This window comes from Xiphias gladius, chromosome 24, assembly GCF_016859285.1.
Source record: "Xiphias gladius isolate SHS-SW01 ecotype Sanya breed wild chromosome 24, ASM1685928v1, whole genome shotgun sequence".
Lineage (NCBI taxonomy): Eukaryota > Metazoa > Chordata > Actinopteri > Istiophoriformes > Xiphiidae > Xiphias > Xiphias gladius.
The window spans coordinates 19,641,845-19,666,752 of NC_053423.1; the positions used below are offsets into that span (position 1 = coordinate 19,641,845).

The following is a 24,908-nucleotide window of genomic DNA, read 5'->3' on the forward strand; positions in this document are numbered from 1 at the left end:
AGACAAGAGGGAGGAGGAAAAGGGCGGCGTTTGAAAGAGCGCTCCGGTTTTACGCACCAGACGCAGATGTCTCAGTCACTGGAAACCCGTCAGTTCCAAGGTCGCAGGAGCCCGCGGAGGATTTAAGTTTCGGTCATTTTGCACACCAGAGCGGCAGAGGCGGACAAACCGGTCCGTGGCTGCAGAGACGGAGTCCCCCCCCCCCCCCTGCGAACGTCTCCGGAGGCAGCTGACGCGCAGAGAGCGGTACGTTTACGTTCATTTGCAGCCGTATCTCACTACTTAAGAGCCTTGTCACGAGAAAACGCGGGTGATAAGCACATCGGGAGCCTGGCGCGATGACCTGGCGTGGGTGTAACCCACTGAGGCATTTAACTCTGCTCAGATCCTCACCTGTACCTTCACCTGGTGCAAAACGGCGCATCATGGAGGCATCGAATACATTTTGAATATTTTCTTCCCGTTTTTAGCCGGTGTCAAGTATTCCTGCACTACAGCCCTCCCGAAGGGGCTATAGTGGCTTTATTAAAGGTTAATAAATCGATCACTTATTTCTAAAAACGTGCTGCAGAGAATCTGGACTAAAATCCATTCATTATACATTTGATTGCTTACTAGAAACTGAGAATTTTAAGAATTTATTTAGAAATTACCAACATTTATACCTAAATTAAAGGTATTTTCACAACCTGGCAACCCAACAATTGTTTTTTAATGGCTTATATTCATCTATTAAGCTTCGGTAAATGATTTAATTAACAATAAAGATATTATTTGCCCTTCATTGAAAGAGTGCTGCATGAGAGAGTGATACCAAATTACCCGTCTTTACTGAGAGCATAATCAGTTCAACTATGCAAGAAGTGAATATTTCTAAGCCAAATGTTTGACGGCCCACAACCAGGATGCACCAGAGAGGATGTTCTTTCTTTAGAGTGAGGAAATAGTGGATGTTATTGGGGGTTGGGGGCCTGAACAGGGTCCAAAGCGAGTAACTGATACTGTGGATGAGTGCTGAAGTCCCGTTTTTTGAAGTCAGATTTATGAGAAGAACAAGGAGACCTTTGAGGAAACAATCCCCAACGTCTTGGATTGCCACAGAGGCAGGGCCCATGATGGCGTTGGGGGCGACACACAAGACAGAGCTTAACATGTTGACGGTTAAAGCTCATACAAACATGTTTCACACGCAGACACGCACACACAAAAAGCCATTCAGTCTTGTTGAGTTAGAGTGATGTCACGTCTCCAGATCACAAATTTTGTACCGGAGACTCAGCACCCTTCCCAACCACCCCCAACACCACAATCCCCTCCTCTGCAGCACCGCTCATAGTTTCCATCACCACACACTATCCCTACCACCACCATGTTCCAGTCCATTTGGACGAAGTCAATACATTCATCTAAACAATTCAGCTCTGGTCGCCCCCCCTCCCTGAAGAAATGTGGATGCGTGTTTGCATTATTTTTTTTGTTTCATGCAGAAAGGAATTCCTGACCTTTGTCTTTTTTTAGAAAACAGAGGGTGGAAGAAAAAACACTTTTTTTTTTCCTTCTTCTTGGTTTTCTACTGCTTCTCAGTGTTGGAACCACACGGTTTTGCCACGTTTTGACCACAGTCACATTCCTCTGAAATTCTTGCGTTGGGCGAAGGATGGGCATGTGTACAATCACTGGAGACGAGCCAGAAACTTATACGGTTAAAGGGTGATGATTTCGGATTGCCAAATGTCAGACAGTCGTAAAATCAGACCGTCAGTGACATGAGAATCTCATGAGTCAGTCTCACTCACATTGCTGTCTTTTCCATTTCCTATTCTTGTTGCACAGTCTGGGAAAAGATAAAGGAATACTTTTTGTGAATTGCGTTGAGTCATTTTCTTGCTGGGAATAAAATATCCCATTCATAGCCGTTTTCAAAGCCGTATAAAAACTATAAGTGCAAAAAAACAATGTTTTTTTTGGCCGACTATTTCTTGAGAATTTCCAAGAAATAGTGGGTGAAGTACGAACCTGGAGCCAAGAGACGATTAGCTTAGCTTAGCATAAAGATTGAAAACAGGAGGAAACAACTAGCCTGGTTCTGTCCAAAGTCCAAAAATAAGCCTAAAGCTCACCAATTATCTTGTTCTACCTTGTATATGTTTAATCCGTACACAAACGGAAACGTAAAAAGAACAATTTGTGGTGCTACTCGCTGAAACTATTTCTTGGTGAGCAACTATCTCCTCAACTCAATATAAAACCAAAAGTGGTAATTTATACATATCTGTGTACGGATTAAACAAAGAGACATAACATTTTAATAAGTGAGCCTCAGAGGTAGTGGTAGGCATATTTTGTTACCTTTGTTCAGCGCCAGTTTCCAGTCCTTATGCTAGGCTAAGCTAACCAGCTGCTGCCCGAGAGAGGTATTCATGTTCTCATCTGGTTCTCATTTTCCAACATGTCTAACTATTTAAATTAGTCTGGGTAAAGATCTCAAATTCGTCTGCATTACAATTCCCACTCCGGCTTGAAGTAAATGTTCTTTTTAAAGTCTGCATGTACATCACATCTGCATCTCCAGTTGCTCCAAACCTCAGAATCTTTTCCTGGTTTCGACCTGATAACTATGACTTGACAGCGGAGTGATCCCAGCCCTCAGCCTCTCTAGTTCTCTCCAACAAGAAGATGAAGCTCTGAATCAAAGACAAATAAATCCAGCTGCAAACATAAAACAGAGGCAGCACGCCCAGCACTTGCTCAGAAAACAAACATTTATTGTCACCATTAACACCCAGGATGTGCACTGGACAGTCCACTGCCAGCTGATGGGAAAATAGGTTTACTGGAGTATTTGCTCTGGATAATAGTTGTCAGTATGTAAGATCAGGCTGAGATCCATCAGCGTTTGCCTGCGAGTACAATCCAAGTTCAATAACTTAGTTGCCAAAAGTAACTTCACTGAAGATACTTCATTTGAAAAGACTCCGTCAGCACACTTGATTATAATCTTTTTAATCTTTCGTCCCACTTTTACTATTCTCTCTCTTTGCAGAAAACATTTACACATTTCTGATACAGTTTCAGCTATGCTAGTGCCTTGGGTCTGCTTGCCAATGTCGGCCTGTTGGTCAGTCCAGCACTTTGGTCCAGACTGAAATGTCTCAACAACTACTGGAGGCATTGCCATGAAATTCGGTCCCCAGAGGATGAATCCTAATGAATCCTGATGATCCCAGACTTTCCCTCAGACACCATCCACCGGTCAAAATTGTTATGTGTCCAGTCAGCTGTACTTTGTGTTTAGCGCTAGTTAGCAAATGCTAACATGCTAGCGCAGCAAACCAAGACGGTAAACATTATACCTGCTAAAGATCAGCATATTAGCATTATAACTGTGAGTGTGTTAGCATTTAACTCAAAGTGCAACCTCGCTCGCTAAGCATGGCCGTGGGCCCTTGTTCAGGTACAGTTGCATGTCCCCCGGGTCAGTGATTCCCATAATGTTTTTGCCCGTAAGTGTAATGTTTACTTTTGATTCCTTGTCACATAGCGCATTGTTTGTTGACAATTGCTTTATTTTGCCGGTGTGTAAGTTCTAAACGATTTTCCCGAGGTTTCCTGGAAAGAATGGTGCAATTTGGTAATGATCATAATGGAAATCACACCTTCATTTAATTAATTAAATGAAAGTGCACACCGGATCAATTAAACATGCCAAAACTGGAAGGATACAATACAACAAATACGAGGAACAAGTTGAACAGGAAAGTTCCCTCTTGACCTGATTGAAACATTTTCTTAACTTAAAGGTTCACTTACTTTAATCTAGAGCTTTTAGCTGCATCTCACTCTTTTCTAGCAGATGCAGTTTGCTGTTTTATGTCACTAAAGTTCCATACTTACTGTAGATAATGTGATGACAATTGTACCACATCCATATCCCTCCACTCAGAAGGCTCATTTGTCCAATAAGAATGTGAGATGTGGTTGAAAGCTCCAGAAAACAGTGGTGGAGTTTTCCTTTAAAGAAAATTCATGTTTTCCCAATGGTTTGTACCCAGACTAGACTGTTGTTTCCAGGAAACGTCCCAGGAAATTATTAGGACACGTAAAATAAAGCATAACTGAAAGGGGAGGCTTTAGAACTTTGAAAAGGTAAAAGTGAGTACCTGACCAGTATTCCTGAATCCCAGGTTGGGAAGCACTGCTTAAGGTCGCTGTGTGTTGAAGTCTTGGCATGGTTGCGATGGCGGTGACCTTTTTACTTGTTGTCTGACGGAAAGTTCTTTGTCAGTTTAGTCAACAGCAGCAGAGGTGAAGCTGCAGATGAAGACCACATTGTTTCAGAGTACACTAGAAGGGTATTCAGTGGAGCACATACCTCGGCCAAGGCCAATGTCAAACAACATACTCCAGACTTCAGAGAGAAAAAAATTCAAATTCGTAGTAAATGATCAGGATCTGCCCCAAAATTTCGTGGGTTCTTCCCTGGTCCACGCCCCATCCCTCCACCAATTTGATGCAAATCCGTTCTGTACTTTTTGCATAATCCTGCTGACGAATAAACAGACATCGGTGAGAAACATAACGTCCTTGGCCGAGGTAACAAACTGCCAGCTGGAGACTCATAAAACAAAGCCAGACACGTAGTCTGTCTTTAAAGGTACTTTATTCCCTAATGTTATGAGCTTAGTTTAGCAGGTTATATGTCATTATTATCCAGTGATACTGACCATATTGTGGTTTTAGTGGAAGTTAGCATGAAATAACTCATTTTAACAACATTAAGTTAAAACAAATGAAGCTTACTGTTAGCTGCCAGAAAATTCAGCTATTTTTTCAAACAACCAAAATTCTGCTACAGTTCTGCAAGCTAAATATCAGAATATCATCAGTGTTTAAAACACAAAGGAGCAATTTATCCTCATGAGATCTTTAATCAGAGACAACAAAATGCACAGTGGGTTCATTTTAATTTGTGTGGGCAGCTAAAATAGACCTTGTGATCTGCAGGAAGTTTTAGAAAAACAAAGCCAAACACCCACTCTATCTTTAAAAGCACTTTACTCCCTAATGTTATCAGTTCAATTTGATGGGTTATGTGTCGTTAATATCCATTATTACTTATCATGACATTGTTTCAGCGGAATTCAGAGCGAATAAACAGATTTTCTGAATAGATAATCAATGACTTGACCATACAATTGAAGCACATCGTCACTGTTAAACAACACAGATGAACCCTTGACACCGATTTGACCTTAAAGGATTTTTTCTTAAGAAACTGCAGCTATTTTTCACATTCAAGTAACCAAAATTGATGTTACAGTTCTGCCAACTCAGTGTCTCGGAATATTGTCCGTGTTAAAAACAGCAAGGAGCAATTTATCCTGAAAAGATCTTTAATCAGAGACAACAAAATGTACAATGCGTGTTCATTTTGATTTGTGTGCGTGCAGCTGAAATTGGCCTTGTGATCTGCAGGAAGCCACACAACACTGAGCGTCTTTGTACAAGGGATGAAAGAGAGTGCAGTCATCTGACGGCCATAAGAGACCAGCCTTGTTTTTCTTTTCTTTTTTTTTCTGTAACAGTTTATAGCTGCAACCAAGAGGGTGCCACTTTCCTCCAGTGCTGCAGGGCTCCTCTGTAGATAGCACTGTCTACAGAGTATTGTGGCGCTGTCAATATTCTCATTCACCTCCCCAAATCCAGGTTGTGTAACTCAGGAGTCGGACAATATGTGGACTGTTCTTAGCTGGTAGAGGCCATTAAAGCACCCTAATCCATTTCAAGGGGGAATAAACAGTAAAGTTGGGTGGTAATTAAAAACCAACTTTGTTAAGCACTTTCCTGTTTTAAGTGAATGCAAACATACAGTAGTCTCTGGGTGTTACAGTACAGTTCAAGCATTAGAAAAACAAGGCAAAATGCTGTGTCTCCCATTTATGACAGAGTGCATTATATTTGATTTCTGCCATTTAATTTCAGTCTGAATTCTGAGTGTGTAGTCAAAACTGTCAAAAAGTAATGTCCCTGGCATGTATGCATAATGCAATGTGTCACATTCAAAAATTACTGCAGTGTTACTCTAGAGCCGTCCGTGCAGATGCAAAATGATAATTAAAAGTGTCCCATACGAGGGAGTGATTTCGGACACTGCCAGAGTCAACAGCCAGAGTCAACAGCCATGCTAGCAACTCTGTGAGACTGTACTTAGGCACAGTGGTGCTTTGAGCTAAGTGCTAACACCAGCATGCAAACATTGCTCACACTGACAATGCTTACATAACCACTTGGTTAAGGTTTGGGAAAGATTTTGGTCATGACTGAAAGAAACCAACTTTGACTATTGGTAGGAAACAAATCAGTCTCACGTGGTAAAGCCCGGTGTTTTGTTGACCCATCCATTCACCATGTCCTCCTCCCTCTGTGGACTTTGTGGTTCTACGTTAACGTCTAACTATGTCCTCCTTTTGCTCCCAACAGACACAAATCATAATTTTTACTGCCTCTACAGGGATTTGTCACTTGAACGTGAGCACATATTGTTTTTGGACACTTGCTTAAATGACTGATATGTTGTTTTTCTTTGGAGCACAGTCTTCTAGGAACCATGAATGCTGTACAAAACTTTGTGCCAATACATCTTGTCAGATGTTGAGATATTTTACAGGATAAATGAATTTTTTTTTTTTTTTTGGGAAGGGGGGGGCTAGATGAAAAGTCATGGGATCAACAAAGTCAGTCAGATTCATCCTCAGGGGAGCATGAATGTCTGTACCAAATCCATCCAGTAGTCGCTGAGATGATGCGCTCAAAACCCCAAATATTGACCTTATGGTGGCGCTAGAGGAAAAGTCAAAGAATCACCAATGTCATTGGGATACATCTTCTGGGGATGATGAATGTCTATACCAAGTTTCCATTAAATTAAGATATTTCAGTCTGGACCAAAGTGGTGGACCAACTTTGTTACCCACTTTCCTGTTTTAACTGCACACTTTAGTGAGTGTTACAGTAAAGGAGAAAGCAGCGATTTTAATTTGAAAAAAAAAAATCACTGTTTCTTAAAACATATTTGAAGGGTTCGTAGCTCAGGTCCAGGTGCCTGTTTCACAGTGGGAATATGATAACGTCACCCCAAAAAGGCGCTGAGGTTGTGACAAATTTAACACGTATTTTCATACTGTATTATCCACACTGGATTTTATTATGTGTGGTTTTCATCATGGAATAATCTGGTTTGTAAACCTCACAGACAAGTCTAAATTCCTCCCCAGGGAAAATAAACTCAAAGACCCAGCAGAGCTCTGATGGCTCGCAGAGTTCCTGGCTCCGGTTGTAAGAAACTGTCAGGTCGTTGAGGAGTAAAACAACAGCAGCGAGCCATGACGGGACAAGGAGGCCTGGGGGCTGATCCCTGGGGACTGTTGCCATTTGGCCGCCGCTACAAAGCTCTCATAGACAAGTGACTGCAGTAACTCTCCCACCGGGACAGACGGTGTATCAGTGAAGAAGTCAGGACTCATCAAGGTGAACTGGGAACTTAAATAGTTTCAGCAGCCCAGCTACTAGAGGGAAAGTACTTATACAGGATGGATGAGTGTTTGGTTTAATGTCTTGTGGAGAGAAGGAGAACAGGAGCAGCAAGTATTCCTGAGTGCAGTCCAAGAGGACACCTTGGGAGTGAAGTGAACGCCTCCTAAACCAGGTTCTGACTGCATGTGAGTCAGTGTTTTCGACTGCCGATATTTGTGTCAGACAGTCAATGGAGTGAAGATGAACAGAGTCTTACTAGAAGTGCATTGCAAGTCAGTTGTGTCATTAAAGTGACAGGTAACCTTTTGCTGAACGGTAGCTACTGTGCCCACAGGTGACTATTATGGGATAAAGATGAATCCTAAAACATAGTGTAACAGTAGCACAAAGAGAAAACAGTCATAGTCACCACACTGGTTCAGTAGTATCAGTTATAAAGTCATAGCTAGTCAGTGGGGGAAGTGCTTGTGAGAGAATTGAATTGAGCAATGGTACGTTTGACTGCTTATGGAATCAATTTTTCATTTGTAGGAGGAAAATTATGTTATTTTCTTCTTTCAGATGCTATATTTCTGCTTCAAACTGGCAGGTAACCTATTTTCTACAGATTTTTTGTAGGTGTATTATGGTGTAAACATCACTCTTTAATAATACTTAGTCACATTATGTGTACACTAGTCAATACTTTTTTAAACCAACAATGATTCAAAGGTGTCGTTCATAGTGACGGGAAGTTTCACCCAACTCTGGGGTTCCCTCAGCTCTACAGAACTTTTTGGACTCTCGTAGGTCATTGCTTTGGTTTTCCTACCCACAAACTCTCATCTCCCTCGTTTTTCAGTGTAAAAGCTGGTAAAAGCCCACCGCTCACTAACTGCCCAGCACCAAACAGCAGAGAGATAAAGTGAGCAACCAGCAGGTGAACGCAGTGGAGCATTTGGAAGCTAAAAATCCAGATATTTGTCTCAGAAGTTCAATTCATGCGTGCAAAATCAAATTTCCAAGTCCATAAAATTTAAGTTGCTCAACACTTCTCCAATAGACAGTAACACGTTCTGTTCCTCAAACATCTTTTTTTTTTTTTTTTTAAATAAGGCAATATTGAAAATTCAAAAGTAAACCAAAAGCACATCAAGATGACTTCAGACTTTACCAGTATCACCACTAACCTATGCTACAGATTCATTACGTTACTTTTATGACAGGTCACTTTTTGCAGTCTTTCAAAGAGAAGAGACACCAAGGTTTCAAACTTTTTTTTTTTTTTTTTTTTTTTTGCTGAGGGTTACCTATTTAAAAGAAAGAGACAGATAACGCTTTTATGTCTGTGTGTTAGATATGGAGCAGGAGCCAGGAGGCGGTTAGCTTGGCTTAGCATAAAGACTGGAAAAAGGGGGAAGCAGCTAGCCTGGAACTCTCCACAGTTCAAATATCGGCCAATGAGCACCAGTAAAGATCAGCAATTAACACACTTTACCTAGTTTGTTTAATCCATACAAAAACAGAAATGTGAAAATGACATTTAGCTTTAGAGGGAGTTGAGGGGACTGTGGGACGTCATGTTCAAGGCTGCTGTTTTCCAAAAATTAGTGACAGCACCTACAATAACCCCTAAAACCAAGAATTATGATTTTTTTAATCCCTGTTTGTGTATGAATTAATCATAAGAGTAATAGCCTGTTAATAAATCAGCTTTAGGCATTTTTTGGAATTAAGTTTCCCCCTGCTTTCAATCTTTATGCTAAACTAAGCTAAGCTAGTTACCTCCTCACAGCAGCTGTGTACACACAACTGTTTCTAAGTCTTAATCATAAATGTCTATTGTGTAGCTGACTATAAAGTTATAGTGGACTGTCCAATAGGAACCATAAAACATTGGTTTTCCACAATAATGGATTTTAATTAGATGCTGTCATGTTTTGGCACTAGTCCTGCAAGAATTCCCTATCGGAGGCCTAAAGGAGAATTGGCTGAAAGACAACAGCTGGAGACCGCAGAATGTGTTCGCAGATGTTGTGGCGCAGGAAGAGAAACATAAAGCACAATACCAAGACGACTATGTCCGGAAGGAAAACCATTGTTCTATCGCTACATTCGCCGTAGACATGGACGGATGGGAATAGAAACCGAACCGCTGAAGACATTTTAGGAGGGAAGTTGGGCTGATTTAGTCATCCAGACAGAAATCTGACAGAAAACAGACATAGGATGTGATGTTTTGTCTCAGTTTGGTTTTCCTCCATGTTTTGTTGATCTAGCTTGATTCCCTGTAAGAGGAAGCAGTGCTGTTATCTGTAGGGAGGGATGTATGAGAGATGTCCTCAGTGTTGTGCTAACATGGCACTGAGAGAAAAAGTCTGACGAGTCATGGAGGAGAGGGAGTTTCTGCTTCTGGCGTTGGCTGTAGGATATGACTGGGCCCAGATTGTGTTTATCCTTTTTATGTTTATCTGAAATTATTGCATCATTGGTTATTAGAAACAAAATGTTTGATAGCAGTCAGACACGAGGAATGTAAACTGCACTTTCAAGATGACTCCTTAACGAACCAGATGCAAACACTTGGAGGTTATAGAGCATGAAGCACGGTACCTGTAAAAAAACAGCTCAATGGAGCAGGAAACCCTCATCATGAGCAATGTTTAATTCTTACCAGCTTCATTAAAAACCGCAAAAACTGTTTTTCTGAGAAAAACAAGTGGCCTTCATTAGTTTGAACCAAGCTCTTGGCGCTCTTGTCATTTTCACCAAGCTGATGACGTCTTCCACTGCTGGGAATTAGGGGGGTCTCAGCTCATTCCTTGATCCCCCAGGGAGATTTCAAAGCCACATGGTTTCTCAACTGCTCTTTGTTGAACCCACCTCCTCTTTTCTGGCATTATAGGAACATGTTAAATCCACTCTGAGCCCCAAATAAAGGATGAATTATAAACAATAGCTGTTTCCAAGTGAAATATTTAGGTGTCTGCCTTTGTAAATGCAGTGTTCCAGACATTTTGGTCCTGAGCATGAACATACTGTATACCTACCCTGTATATATATCTTACTTAGCCCTGCCAGGTCTCAACTGTTCCAAAGGAGGGTATTTTAGACTCCCACACACCATTTCCTTGCTTATTTCCCCTTTGCTGCTGCAGAACGTAGGGTCACAAACCCTATTAATGCCTCACTGTGTTCAGTAATAACGGTGGGATGATGTTATTGTCCACGATCCCAGCCTTATTTCCACCTGTCCTCCCTCCGCTCCACAAGCTGCAAATCAAGCCTTTTGTTATGTGGTTGTGTGGCGTCTCTTTATGGTCATTTCACTGACTTTCCAACAAGAAAGGTCAACGGTCACTCCATACAGAGGCTCTGGTCTGGGGCCCTTGGGCCTGTGCCCCGTTCCCTCATGATACTAACAAGCCAACCACCTATCAACCTCTGACTCTGGTAGTAGGGGCACTGGCCAACCCTTTAAATAGAATCTGGCTCCAGGGCCGGAGCCAGATTCTATTTAAAGTAAGCAGTATGCATTTTTTTTTAACAAATCTATTGTTTACCGGATGAGACCCATCATCTCGTTTTTAAGAGACCTGGCACATCTAGGGTCATTACATTTTACCATCTATTAAAAAATTTAATTGATCCAAGTTAAATTCGGGATAAGTTTGGCTTAAAAGTTGTTTTTTTTCTACATCTCTGCTGCACTCGAATGCATATCAGTGGCTACTTTTCAGTATGAAGCAGGGCCTAACTACACATTGAAATATAGTTACTGGAATTCTGTTGAAACAACAGTTATATGAACACATTTTTGAAAAATATCAACATCTTTTAACCTACAAGTTTTGATGAAACCTTGCTCACTGAGTGTTGTCATTTTAAACCAGACCTTATTACTCTGTTGTTTTCAACCATAACAATCAGTTTCAAACAAAATCTCATCGATTTTGTCACTTGTGCTTTTTACATCTCACTTTTCTGGTGCGTCGTTTTCCCTTGCAGTTGTGTGAAGCCAAAAATCTTTCGCAAAAACAACCAAAACTATTTCCTTTGAGTCATAGTTTATCCTACATCTTTATCCAAGTATATCTGTTAAAAAAAAAGGTTAATTATGATTACTTTAAGTCATGATTTTCTCATACATTTTAAATGCTACTTTCCTCCTAATCCTTATTCTTTTAGATCTGTTGGGTCATCTATGAGATGAAAATGAATATTTACACAGCATCTTCAGTGTCAATATGATGAGAAAAACATGTTTGGAGATCAACCCATTTCCCCAGTGGGATTGAGATTTTTATCATGCACCCAGGCAGGCAAGACATAAAAAGCTTCATAGTGACGCAATTGAGATTTGGGACAAAATTGATCCCATTAAAAGATTTTTATGAGAAAATATGGTCCACTTAAAAAAGGACAAAGCTGTGCTTTTGGAGGCAATACTGTTGAAATTAAGACATGTCCTGAGAGATATTGTATTTGTGCGCAGTTGAGAATCATTTTTCGCAAAGACAAACCGCTCGTTCCCAAATCTGGGATATTGAAAAAGATATAAAGGACTAAGGAACCTGCATGATTTTCACTTTAAAATGTTCACAGCTGATGAATTTTTCATAGAATTCGGTACATTGATAAAATCGCAGTATTTTCTTTGGCTAAAAGAAGTTTAAGTTGTAGCAAACACAATACATCTTGGTGTCATTGCAAGTTGAGGTTTTTTGTTATTGTGTTTCTAACAGCGAAAGACAGTTATGCCTTCATGAGAAAGTTTTGGACAAAATAAGTAAACTGGATAAATGTGTGGTATTGCCCTTTAAACACAATACAAACACACATGAAAAAGCCCTCTGGAGAGCCTTTGAAATGGAGAACGCTGTTTCAGCTCAGCTCCCAACAATTAATATTGTTTAGTTGTTCTTTCTCAATGCCAAACCGCCACAGGGGGTTTCGTACAAGAATGAGAGGGAAGGAGAGACCGACATCATGAGCTTTCATTTGTTAGTGAGCAATGATGAAATGGCGGAGGCAGCTATATATCTTTACTGCACTGATTTACAATGAATCGGCCATGACTCTTTGAGTTAAAGTGTTCACTCAGCCCTTTCTGTACTTGCAGGAAAAGCTTTCCAGATCTGGAACATTTAATAACAATATTTAACTGCACTATGATGTCTTTCGGTATACTATTTCTATTTCTTGCATGTTAAATATGAATATAAACAGGATTCTAATTGATTCTGTAGGGCAGTTTCACCTCTTTTTCAAAGTCACCAGCAACCTCCTCCTCTCCTCAGACTCTTCCTCGACCACAGAGTTCAGTGCTTCTCTACATGCCCCCCCCCAACATCATGTATCGTCATTCTCTCCATTACCACTGTTGCGCCAGTGACATCCTGCTCTACATCTCCACTAAATCAATTGTCACTGCAACGCACTCCATCCCGACCAACTGCCTCGCCGAAATTAAATCTAAATAACTGTTATAAATCCAATGTGATCAGCACTGGTTCCAAATCCTCCACCAAAACCACTCACAACTTCTGCCTCACCGCCAATGACTCCAGTCTCCCTCCACACACATCCACTGCCTTGGAGCAATTTTTGACAGCAGCCTCGCTTTTGAACACCATGGAAATCTAATTACCCTAACCATCCATTTTCCACCACAAGAGAAGAGCTCATCTCCACACATTCCTGTCCTTTTCTCAAGAAGTCCTCCAACCCAGTCCCCTTGGTACAAGTCATAGGAGCATTTCCCAATTAAAACAACAACAACAACAACAACAAACAAACAAACAAACAAAAAACTATCCCTATCATGTTTTGGTCTAAAATTAATGACATCATTAAGGTTTGAGGATCTTTGGAGCCGTTGTTACAACAATAAACACGTGCTTGAGGTCGTAGAACGATCGGGAAATGAACAGCACGTCTCCCACGTCAAAGGCCAATATTTTGTCAACCCGTCCGTCAACCCGGACCCCCTCCATACATGGACTTTTTCGCTCCCGTCATAATTGCTGTGGTGCCACACGCACCTTCTCCACTGCCACACTCCCTCCCGCAGCCTCCCCATCCCCCGGGACCATGCACCAAACCTTTGGAGACAGGGCCCTCTCCATGACCATACCCTCCCTTCTGTAACTCTCTCCCTAAAACGTATCCATGACTGCACCAATCTGCACGTGACATAGACTAAAATATACAAAGTCTTAAAAGGAGATCCAGGGAATCCATCACACAAAGATTAACACAACTTTGTACAAGTATACGTATACATGCATTTTCAAATAATAATAATACCTATACAAAAGGTCTATATATCTAAATTCATTTCTTTTGTTACTTCTGTTTAAATAGATTCTAGATAAGCCATAAAATCAAAAGCCTAAAGTGTTGAATAATTTGAAAGCTCAATCCACCACTACAAAGGAGTTGGCAAAACAGTGTACCTCCAGTGGATAGCAGTGCACTTCACAGAGACCAGTAAAGCAAGATCAATATATATTTTACCACAGGAGTTCCACTTGTCATGTCTATTAGTGCCTAATAAACAAAGTCTAGAGTTCAGCGGTATTTCATAATGCTTGCACAGGGATAGGATATCAACCACAGGTTTCCAAAGTGAGGTAAGAAAGTCACAAGACCAAAACATATACAAAAAACTATCTCTTAGCTTCTAAAGGAAACATAAAAATGACATTTCATTATTCATTTTCTCTGGGCTGTAATACATCCCATGCAGATTTAGTGTGTTTTTAGTTATCTAAAATCGTTTTAACCTGCTGTGATAAACATCTTTTTAGCAGTGCTCTATGATTCAAATGTTTTTTTTTCTCCGTCATTTTTGTTTCTCCTGTTGGTCTTTATATCACAGCTCTAAATCCAAAACACCGTCTGCCTCCCTCCTTCATGCGCTCTCTCTCTTATTAATCTCAGTCCTCCTCCTCCTCCCTCCTCTGTCTTCTTGCTGATATTGAACACTAAACCACACATGTGGCTTCTCTGTTTTGCAGGTGGTCGGCCAGAAAAGAGGCACCATGAGTGACCGCTTTGACTGCAAAAACTGCAACGAGTCCCTGTACGGACGCAAATACATCCAGGTGGAGGACAACCCTCACTGCATCCCCTGCTACGACCGCCTGTACGCCAACACCTGCCAGGAATGTAAAGAAATCATTGGTCACAACGCCAAGGTAAGATCAAATTGTACACTGGGCGGAAAATAAATTAGTACATTTAGTAGACTGCTGTACCTACATTAGAAGTATTTATACTTTGAGTATTTTCATTTTAAGCTACTTTACACTTCACCACATTGCAGAAGGAAATATTACGCTTATTCCTCCACTACATTTATTTGAAAGCTGTGGTTACTTTACAGATTAAGATTTTATATGCAAAATATGAGAAGATAATATCAGAAATTGGGGCTGCAACTAAAAAGTTATTCCTCGTTGATCAATAATTTTTCCATAATTCATCAATTAATCATTTGGTGTATTATACTTCTAAAAATAGTAAAAAATGATCATCACAGTTCCCCAGAGTCCAGCCTAATGTCTTAAAATGTCTTGTTTTGTCTGACCAGCAGTCCAAAACCCAAAAATATTCAGATTATAATGACATCAAACAGAGCAAATCAAAGATGAAACAGTTGTCTTTTCATTGAAAAATGAGGATTAATCACTTATCAAAACAGTTTCCAATTACTATTCCGTTGATCAACTAATTGTCTCGGCTCTACCATAAATAGGATGTATCCCTTAAAAAATAAATCCACCCCAACCAGTTAAAGCATTAAAATGTTGCTTACGTGTCAATGCATCACTAATAATAATTAGATATTATATAAAAATATGACCATTCTGCCTCCATAATGAGTAATTTCACTTTCGATACTTTTCTGAAGTAACACTTTTGATGCAGGACTTTACTTGTAGTAGAGTACTTTTAAATTATAGTACTGCTACTCTTACTTAAGGAAATGATCTGAGTACTTCTTCCACTTTTCTAACTGTGACAGTCCAGCAGGTATTCCCCGGAAAACATAACTCTTTGTACAGAACATCAAATTGTCCGTAATCCCCTTTAACTTTCCAGAAAGCCTTAGTTAGGGAAAATGAGAAGCACTATCCTGAAGGAAACACCCACCGACGCCACGGGACCATCAGTGTACTGTGAACTATGGACTCCCTGTGAGGGCCTGGCAGTAAATTATGCGGCTGCTTGCTTTGGCCATCCCTCCTCCGCACAAGACGCAGCAGCATTCATCCCTCATTCTTCCTCACCCCTCTCCATTAGTTGTTTCTTTTAATGCGAAACCCCATTCCTCAAAAATAAGTTTTTCACCCGCCGCTCAATGGGGCCATTTATCAGGGAGCTCGCTTGAACTGCAGATGAACTGGAACACAATCAACTGTTAGAGAGAAAAATCACAAAGTGGGATATTCTGATATAGTGAGAGAAAAAAATGGATTTTTTTCATGTTTATCTCCTACGTTCACTCTTTTTTGTTTGGAGGGCGGCAGGTTGTCGTAGGAAAAAGGAAACTTTGGGTTTATAGGCCCAAGTCGGCAAGCATCCAAAGCACTGGCCTTGTGTGGGAAACTGAATCCTGTGGCTGACCGTGACTTCTGACCTCCAAGCGGATGGGGGGGCAGCAAATAGAGTCTCCCTGTGAGGAACAATAACATATCAAGTGTTTTTACTAACGTACAGTTTAGGGCACAGTGTTCTGTTTCTTGATAAAACATTGGAGCAGAATTTTTCTTTATGTTTCTTATTGTGAACAAATCCTCTGGCACTCGGCTCTAAGCCCACTGCTGAAGACATACAGCTGTAAAAAACGCTCACAAAGATATTGTTTCTATTTCTTAAAAAGGCTCAGTAATTTACTCCACCAGATGGGCACTATAGTTTTAAGCCAACATCATTCAAACAGGGGGAAATAGTGCATTACTGGGGGACTATTTTTAGGTGTGGATTAACCCACACCTAGAATGATGAGTTGATGAGTATTTAAGACAGCCGGACAGTGAATGTGGGACTGACACATAATAAACCACAGCATCAGTGGAACATTTCAGTGCAACGGTGAGGCTTACTGATGTGTTTTTAATAGCTTGTGTAAGAAAATGGAGGTAATAATCAAATAAATATTTAATGAATGAAAGTTAAGATGGTGTAAAATCCTCTCAGTCACAAAACAGGACAGTTTTTCTGATTCAGATCAGGTGAAAACCAACTTCTTTAGCTTTCCAGTATGATAAGGAGTTCCAATCCTAAAAACTTTTTTTTTTTTTTTAATGGTTGGATTGTAGCTTTTTTTTTTTTTTTGTTTGGAGGGCGGCAGGTTGTCGTAGGAAAAAGGAAACTTTGGGTTTATAGGCCCAAGTCGGCAAGCATCCAAAGCACTGGCCTTGTGTGGGAAACTGAATCCTGTGGCTGACCGTGACTTCTGACCTCCAAGCGGATGGGGGGGCAGCAAATAGAGTCTCCCTGTGAGGAACAATAACATATCAAGTGTTTTTACTAACGTACAGTTTAGGGCACAGTGTTCTGTTTCTTGATAAAACAGTGGAGCAAAATTTTTCTTTATGTTTCTTATTGTGAACAAATCCTCTGGCACTCGGCTCTAAGCCCACTGCTGAAGACATACAGCTGTAAAAAACGCTCACAAAGATATTGTTTCTATTTCTTAAAAAGGCTCAGTAATTTACTCCACCAGCTGGGCACTATAGTTTTAAGCCAACATCATTCAAACAGGTGGAAATAGTGCATTACTGGGGGACTATTTTTAGGTGTGGATTAACCCACACCTAGAATGATGAGTTGATGAGTATTTAAGACAGCCGGACAGTGAATGTGGGACTGACACATAATAAACCACAGCATCAGTGGAACATTTCAGTGCAACGGTGTGGCTTACTGATGTGTTTTTAATAGCTTGTGTAAGAAAATGGAGGTAATAATCAAATAAATATTTAATGAATGAAAGTTAAGATGGTGTAAAATCCTCTCAGTCACAAAACAGGACAGTTTTTCTGATTCAGATCAGGTGAAAACCAACTTCTTTAGCTTTCCAGTATGATAAGGAGTTCCAATCCTAAAACCTTTGTTGCTTTGTGCCGCACCAAACAGACACATAAATCCTGACAGGTTTTTTACAATCTGTAGTTGTTCAGCCCGACCCCCCCCTCTCCTCTTCTTCCTCCAGGAACTCTTCTATGAGAACAGACATTACCACGACCACTGCTTTCGCTGTTTCCGCTGCGACCGCTCTCTGGCCGATGAGCCCTTCACCAGCCAGGACAACGGACTCGTGTGCAGCGACTGCTTCTGCAACGAGTTTTCCTCCAAGTGTGTGGCCTGCGACAAGACAGTCATGCCAGGTAGTGACGAGTGCAAGCTCACAAACCTCCTTGCGGACAAGATCCTTGAGTAATCACACAAACGGTCAGAACGTTCACACTCACTGTCTTTGCAGGGGTAAAGAGGCCAATGAGTTTTTGTTAAGCGGGGTGTGACAGCTCAGACATGACAGAATGATTGCTTCCTTGCTCTGGTGAAAATGTCTCCCAGCAGAGGTTTCAGATCTGGCCGCTGTGAGCACACGAGTGCAGCAGCGGTGTCGGATGACTGAAAATTACCCGGGCCTGTGGGTACTGTGGGATTATTATAACCCTCCAGTTCTTCTCTTTACTGAGCAGTTATATTCTTCAGTTTCTCTTCAGGCTGGACTGCCTTTAGAAGCTGCTGCCCCCCCCCCCATCCCTCTCCTTTTTTTAAAAAAAAAAGTGCAGCCAAGTTCAAGTTCAAAACACTGTCATGCCTTTGGTCTGCATTTCAGGTCCCCAAAGTTGTAAAACAAGACCAATGATTAAAGGATCTGACATACAATTTCATAAGCATGACTGGTTCCCAACTTCTATAAACCTCTTCAGTGAGGCGTGTGCTTCTTATACTTATGTGGGAGTGGAATAACAGCCACTTATGAAATAGTTAAAGCTGTAAAATAAATAAAAGGCAGTGTTATGATGCTGTGCAGCAACGTAAGCCGGCTAGAGCACTGCTTTGTTACAGCTTGTCAGATTGGTTTCATGCGAGATTAGCTGGAGTGATTGTATGGTGTGGGAGGGTTGTGTAGGAACAGGTTTAGCCGTCACACTGAACCATCACTTATGGTCTTCTCAGTGTTTGTGTGAACGCTATCAGGTTCTTTTAGTTGCAGCACGGCATGGCAGAGATCAAAGGAACGCGGCGACGTGACACAGAAGCTTTAAAACGCCAGGATGGATATCAACAAACAATCAAAAACATCTCAGTTTCCACCTTCATCTGCTCGCTCACTTTGTCTCTATTTCTCCCGCAGGATCGAGGATATTGGAATATGGCGGCTCCGCGTGGCACGAGGACTGTTTTGTGTGTCACGGCTGCGAGAAGCCGATCGGTGCAGAGGCTTTCATCCCGGACAAAAACAACTACTACTGTGTGCCGTGCTACGAGGGCAGGTTTGCTCCTCAGTGCAGCCACTGCAAAAAGGTGAACCAGGCCTCGCATGTAATATGACTGATGCTGACCATAAACATTTCTCTATAAAACGTCCATCTCAAGTTCCCAGAGCCAGAGGCAGCATCTTCAAAAGTCCTGTTTTGTCCAGAAAGTGCCCAAAACCAAAGATATTCAATTTACAGTGACATTTAACAGAGAAAAGCTTCAAAAACTCAAATTTGACAAACTGGAGTCAGAGATTGTGATGTTCTTTCTTGACAAATGACTTGAACTATTAATCGATAATCAAAATGGCTGTCAATTCATTTTCTGTTGAGGGACTAGGGTGCTACTGTTAGGGCCAGTTAAGAAAAATACTCATAAACAAAATAAAGGAAGTCAACAAGTAAAAGACACAAAGGAATTAATTACAAGTCAGATAACACTGATGATAAAAGGAACGACGACTTGAATGCAGGAGCATAATACATCACAAAAAAATGCGATAACCAGATGATATAGCATATACATTGATCAGACATCAGAAATTGGATATAAGGATTCTTTTAAAACTTTTAAGGGGCTTTTAAGGGGCTACGTAAGTGTTTGCTATCGCTACATAGCCAACGTTAGCATTAACAGATGTTTACTAACCAGTCTAGAAGAAACTTCATTCCTTTACTCGCCGAGAGCTGTCTCCGGTGGTGGAAAGCAATGCCAACGTTAACTCTTGTTTTGCCTCCAGTTCTATCAGTTCTTTTTTATCTACCCAAGTTAGCATGCTGACCAGCTAACCTCGTCCCGTCCCGTCTCGTAATACCACTTTGCGATAGCCAGTCACCGTAGCGTCCAGTCTGCCCTCAGTCCACCATGAGGGGATGAAGAAGTAGCGCTGCTCAGAGGGCGTATTCTAACCTCTTGTAGTGTAAACGCAACAATGGCTGAAGCTCTCTGTAAGCCTCCACCACCACCACCTGCTCTTGGCAAGAGGCGGCAGAGAAGACTTACATATAGCACCTTTAAAGGATTTATGAGCTCTTAACGTTTTGGTTTGGCATTCCATGTATATGTACCAAAGTAAATCAGGGAATGCCCACCAGGTCTGTTTCAGTTCAATTAATGAAATTTAAAATGTTATTCTAAACATCTAAGTGTCGATTCGAATAATATAAAATCTACAAGAAGAAGAACTTGGTAGTCAGCAGTAATAGTGGTAGTCACCAAGGATAAACAGCCATACAGAAGCTCAAAATTTCCCAGCAGAAAACCCAAAGAGAAAGACATCAGAGACACTACAGCTGTCAGATATAACTAAAGTGCGATCTTAACTTGACACATTTCACATTTTACAGTTTGTGTTTGTGTCCTGCAGGCTCTCACTAAAGGAGGGGTGACCTACAAGGACAAGGTGTGGCACAAAGAGTGTTTTTTCTGCACGGCCTGCAAAGCTCCGTTGGCTGGTCAACCCTTCACCTCGCAGGGAGAAAGCCCCTACTGCGTCAAATGTTTCAGCAGCCTCTATGCCAAAAAGTGCGCCGGCTGCAACACGGCCATCACAGGTCAGTCAAGTGTACCGGACCACCGCGTTGACTCCTAGAGTTAGCTCAGTGGTTTAAGACATACAAAACGATGTAAATGCAAAATTCCTGGTTCATTTCTGGCCCGGGAGTTTTTGTTACTTATCGTCTACCATTTTCTCCCTATGTTTCCTGCCTGTCTCGACTATCTACTATCAATGAAGGCTAAAATGCCAAAACAATTATCTGCAACAGGCAGGTTTAGGCAGCAAGGTGGCTCAGGTATTAAATCTCGGCTCTGATCCTTTATGTGTGGTTGGCCCGCTTGCATATATCCTCTCTTTGTGTTGTGTAGTTTTTTTCCTATTGTCCAAAGAGAGGACTTCACAGTAAAAGCCACACCGTGTTGCGCACCATTTGTACACTTTTAATGTGAAGCAGCAGCAGTAGAAAATACTCAGTTTGTATTAGCAGTAACCTAATGCAGCCTTGATACTTTGTTGAGAGGGTCAATAGTAAAGAGTGAGGCTAATATCAGTGAGATGCAATTACAAACAGCAACGCTGAATTACATGCTACAGTGTTTCCTTTGAAGCCTTCATGTGTGTAAAAGCTTTTTGAATCCCACTCGGGAATGGTGGACCCTGCCGCTAGGAATGACAGCTACTGTATAGAGATGAAATTACAGAACGCAAATACTTTGGATGGCTACTGCTGATAAAACACAGACCATAAGTATTACCAAAAATGAAATATAACCCTGCAACAACGTATTGTTTTGGCACCTTGGAAACGAGTTATGACCATGACGTTGACATATTATGACCTTTTAAGTTGATATGGTGAACTTGTTGGCTTATTTACACGTCCGGTATTTCAGAGCAACATTAGCTTTCATGGTTTCTTGGCATCTGATGAATGTCTGAATGAAAGTCCAATTTTCACTGTCTTTTAGCTTTAGTTTTCAGCCTCTGCCAACTCCTGAGGGAAATATTTGGCTCTTTAGCTGCTAAATGCTCCACTATATTCTCCAGCTAGCCGCAAATTGTGTCTGTTTGCTGTTTGGTGCTGAGGGGGTAGTGCACAGTGGGTTTGTAGAGCTTTTTCACTAAAATCAGCTGCCTGCTGCAGCAGAAAACGACACTATGAGAGCAGTGATAGTGAATCCAGTCAGTGAAGTTGTGGGCCGGGCATTTAAACAATGAGCTGAAACTCAGGTATAAAGGTCTGTAAAGCCAAGGGGAGTTGCAGATTCAGGTGATAATTCTCCGTAGGTTCATCACTACATTGTAATGCAATACATTGTTCGTATAAAAATATTGATTATAGCCACTTTAAAGACAGTGTGTAGATGGCTCCAAACTGGCAACACAAAATCGAGCAACCTAAAACCCAACCACGACACTGTACTGTCTTCATTTTTCTACTGACAAGGACATACACCTTCAGACTAGTTTGAAAGATGCTATAATTGCATAAGAAACTGTGTACATGGTGGCTTCAAGTGAACACAGAAGAACAAGGAAATTGAAGGAGAGACAATGCTGCAGTACAACTACAACAAAGTCTATTATTAACTTTATCTCATCGCTTTCTACCATTGATAAAGACACTTTGCATGCCACAGTTAAATGAAATGCTTTTGATCAACCACAGCTATGAACTAGAATACCAGCAGGTACACAGAACTGGCAGTGCTTTCTTATTGTTACTGCCAAATGCTGATGTTATCTGGAATTCATTTATGTTATTTCCTGAATGTTGCAAGGCTGTTATTAAAGTCTATTTTCCATCCCTAGTAAAACATTCCTTCATTAGTCGCTCATGTGTTGTATGTTTCTCTTGCAGGGTTTGGAGATGGAAAGTATGTTTCTTTTGAGGACCGGCAGTGGCACCAGCCGTGCTTCAAGTGCTCGCGCTGCTCCGTGTCGCTGGTGGGCTCCGGCTTCTTCCCCGACCGTGACCAGATTCTGTGTACAGACTGCAACAACGACGACTGACCACCACTGACCGAACTCTCCTCACCTGCACCCGAAAAAGCAAAAACATCAAACACTGCTGACGCCCAGCAGAGAAACCTCTAAACCTCAGCTTTGCACATGAACACTGCAATATCACTAATTCACTCACAGTTTAAAACTGATACAGAACTCAGTATTTACAACTCCAAACTCCTATCAAACTTTAGCACGTTGAAATGTTTGTATAAATTCTGCAGAAATGTCCTGTGACATATGTGTATGGCTTTTTCTCTATTTTTATGTTTTGCACATTAGGGATTAATAAAATATGCAAAAAACGTACCTTTACATTAAGCCGTTTGTTTATTCATAAAGGTGATAAGGCACCTTTCATGACAACTAGACAGAACCAGAATTTGAAACATCGTTGTATTCCTTAAAAAAAAAAAATTCCAATTTATAAAACTGCCTTTTCTCTTCTACTGCTACTTGCTACATATGTATGTAAACCCATTTGTTGAAAACGAACTTTTGCAAAAGCTTTTTTTTTTTTTTAGCTTAAATCAGCTTTCACTGGTGTACATGCAATAAAAAATTAATAAAACAACGGATTGTGTATAAATTAATTAATAAATGGCATATTTTTCTATATGAACTGAACATGCATGATGCATCTCATAATGTACAGCAGGTGTCAGTAAGCCTGCTGAAATTTGTGGTTGTGTGCAGAGGGAAAACTCTTACGTACTGTAGCAGAGGTTACAAACCTGGGGGTGGGGCCGCTCAAAAGGGGTCTCAAGAGAAAATGCAAAATGATTTATTTCTGTTACACAAAATGATGTTTATTGACTTTTATCTTGTGTTTTTCTTGTGAATAACTCAGTAATGTCAGGGATATCGGGCCTCTAAAAATCGTTGACAAAAAAAAAAGAGAGAGAGAAAAAGCTCTAGTAGTAGACACAACATATGCAGTGACAGTGACGAGAAATCCCAAGCAGATATTGCTTCATTTTAAGGGGTCACAAGCCAAAAAGGGTGGGAATTACTGCTCTAATGGTAAAGGCAAAAAATATTGCTAAAGAATTCTTCTGTCACACGATGCTGCCTCTTTCAGAGGGTTAAAGTAGGAGTATAACATTTTTGGAAATAAGTTTGTTTCCTCTTCTTGCCTAGAGTTAGATGAGAAGATCAATACCTCTCTCCTTCCTACATGGTTGGCGTTAAAGCTACAGTTAGCAGCCCCTTACCTTAGCTTAGCATAGCTTGTGGTTTTACTGGGATTATGTACTGGCCGGGGGCAGTAACCCCGGCGTAAAAACACAACGTGTCGTGTACCTCGAACTGTCCCTAAGCCACACAAAATTTAGATGAAGGATCTAAAAGTAAACACCCTCTCTGCTGATACAGTTGTTAATGAAAAGCGTTGTATCATCTTAAACTGTCTTGACAGCCTCTTTCTTAATAAAAGCAAGAAAAAAACTCAGGAAAAAAGTTTCCTTTGGAAAACCCTCACCCCATTTACCAAAGATGGTTTTCTGTGGGTAGTCCCATGAAGACTTTCCCTTACTATTACTCACATGATCTACATAAATATTTACAGTTCAGAACCTCTGTACTGATCTGCTCTGATTGTGTTTATGGAGGCTGTGCCAGGCTAATGTCAATGTCAGGAGGAAGGAACAGAGGACCAGCTGAGAAGATGATGTAGTTTAGGACCCACTGGTCTAAAAGGACAATATTTTTTTTGACTATATTACTTTTTTTTTTTTGGCCCCCGATGCCTATAGAAGCACCTTGCACCTGATCTGTCTAGCTTTGAAGTGTCCAGAACGTGTTTCATATTTTAATTGGACAGAAATGAAGAAATGCAGTTTTAATATTGAAAATATCGAGCCTGTAAGTCGAGTTAAGTCCCCTTCCACAACTCCAGAAAAAGCTGGTAAATGGACTTTTAGTATATTTAATCAAATTGAAGAATATCATGTTAAAAATGACAGAAGATGAAAAAGCCAGAATATAATGGATCTTAAAAGTGTAGTCAGCCCCGAGAGGTGCTAATGTAAAAATATGACCACTCTTCTCACCTCAGGCCTGCGGTATTCCCTCATAAACTGAGATATCTAGCTGTCAAGCAGTGATGTACATTCCCTGTTACTTCTTGCTTTTGATCATCATTTATTACCCAGAGTTAGTGTTGACTCGCTGCAACAAGCCTGTTCCTTCCACGCAGTTGAAATCTTATCACAGGATAGACTCCAGTTGAAAAATAAAACGGCCATGTGGTGCTGTTATTTGTCCGAGCTTTTCCCATGACTCTTCCTGAAATATGCTTGACCTTGTTTGCAGCGATGTAGGAGAGCAGTCTTGTTTGGTCTCAGGAGAAGAACGCAGAGGACGAGGAGGTAGGATGGGGTTGAAG

The 24,908-nt window shown here is 40.9% G+C and overlaps 1 protein-coding gene across 1 annotated transcript; it reads left to right on the plus strand.

Moving 5' to 3' along the window:
- Positions 1-76: 76 nt before the first annotated feature.
- On the plus strand, positions 77-23,062 carry LOC120786845 (four and a half LIM domains protein 3-like). Its single transcript, XM_040122558.1, has 6 exons — positions 77-246; positions 14,535-14,714; positions 17,738-17,912; positions 18,893-19,062; positions 20,384-20,570; positions 22,377-23,062. Exons 2-6 carry the CDS (start codon positions 14,559-14,561, stop codon positions 22,526-22,528), a joined length of 840 nt encoding a protein of 279 aa, XP_039978492.1. The 5' UTR covers positions 77-246; positions 14,535-14,558; the 3' UTR covers positions 22,529-23,062.
- Positions 23,063-24,908: the final 1,846 nt, after the last annotated feature.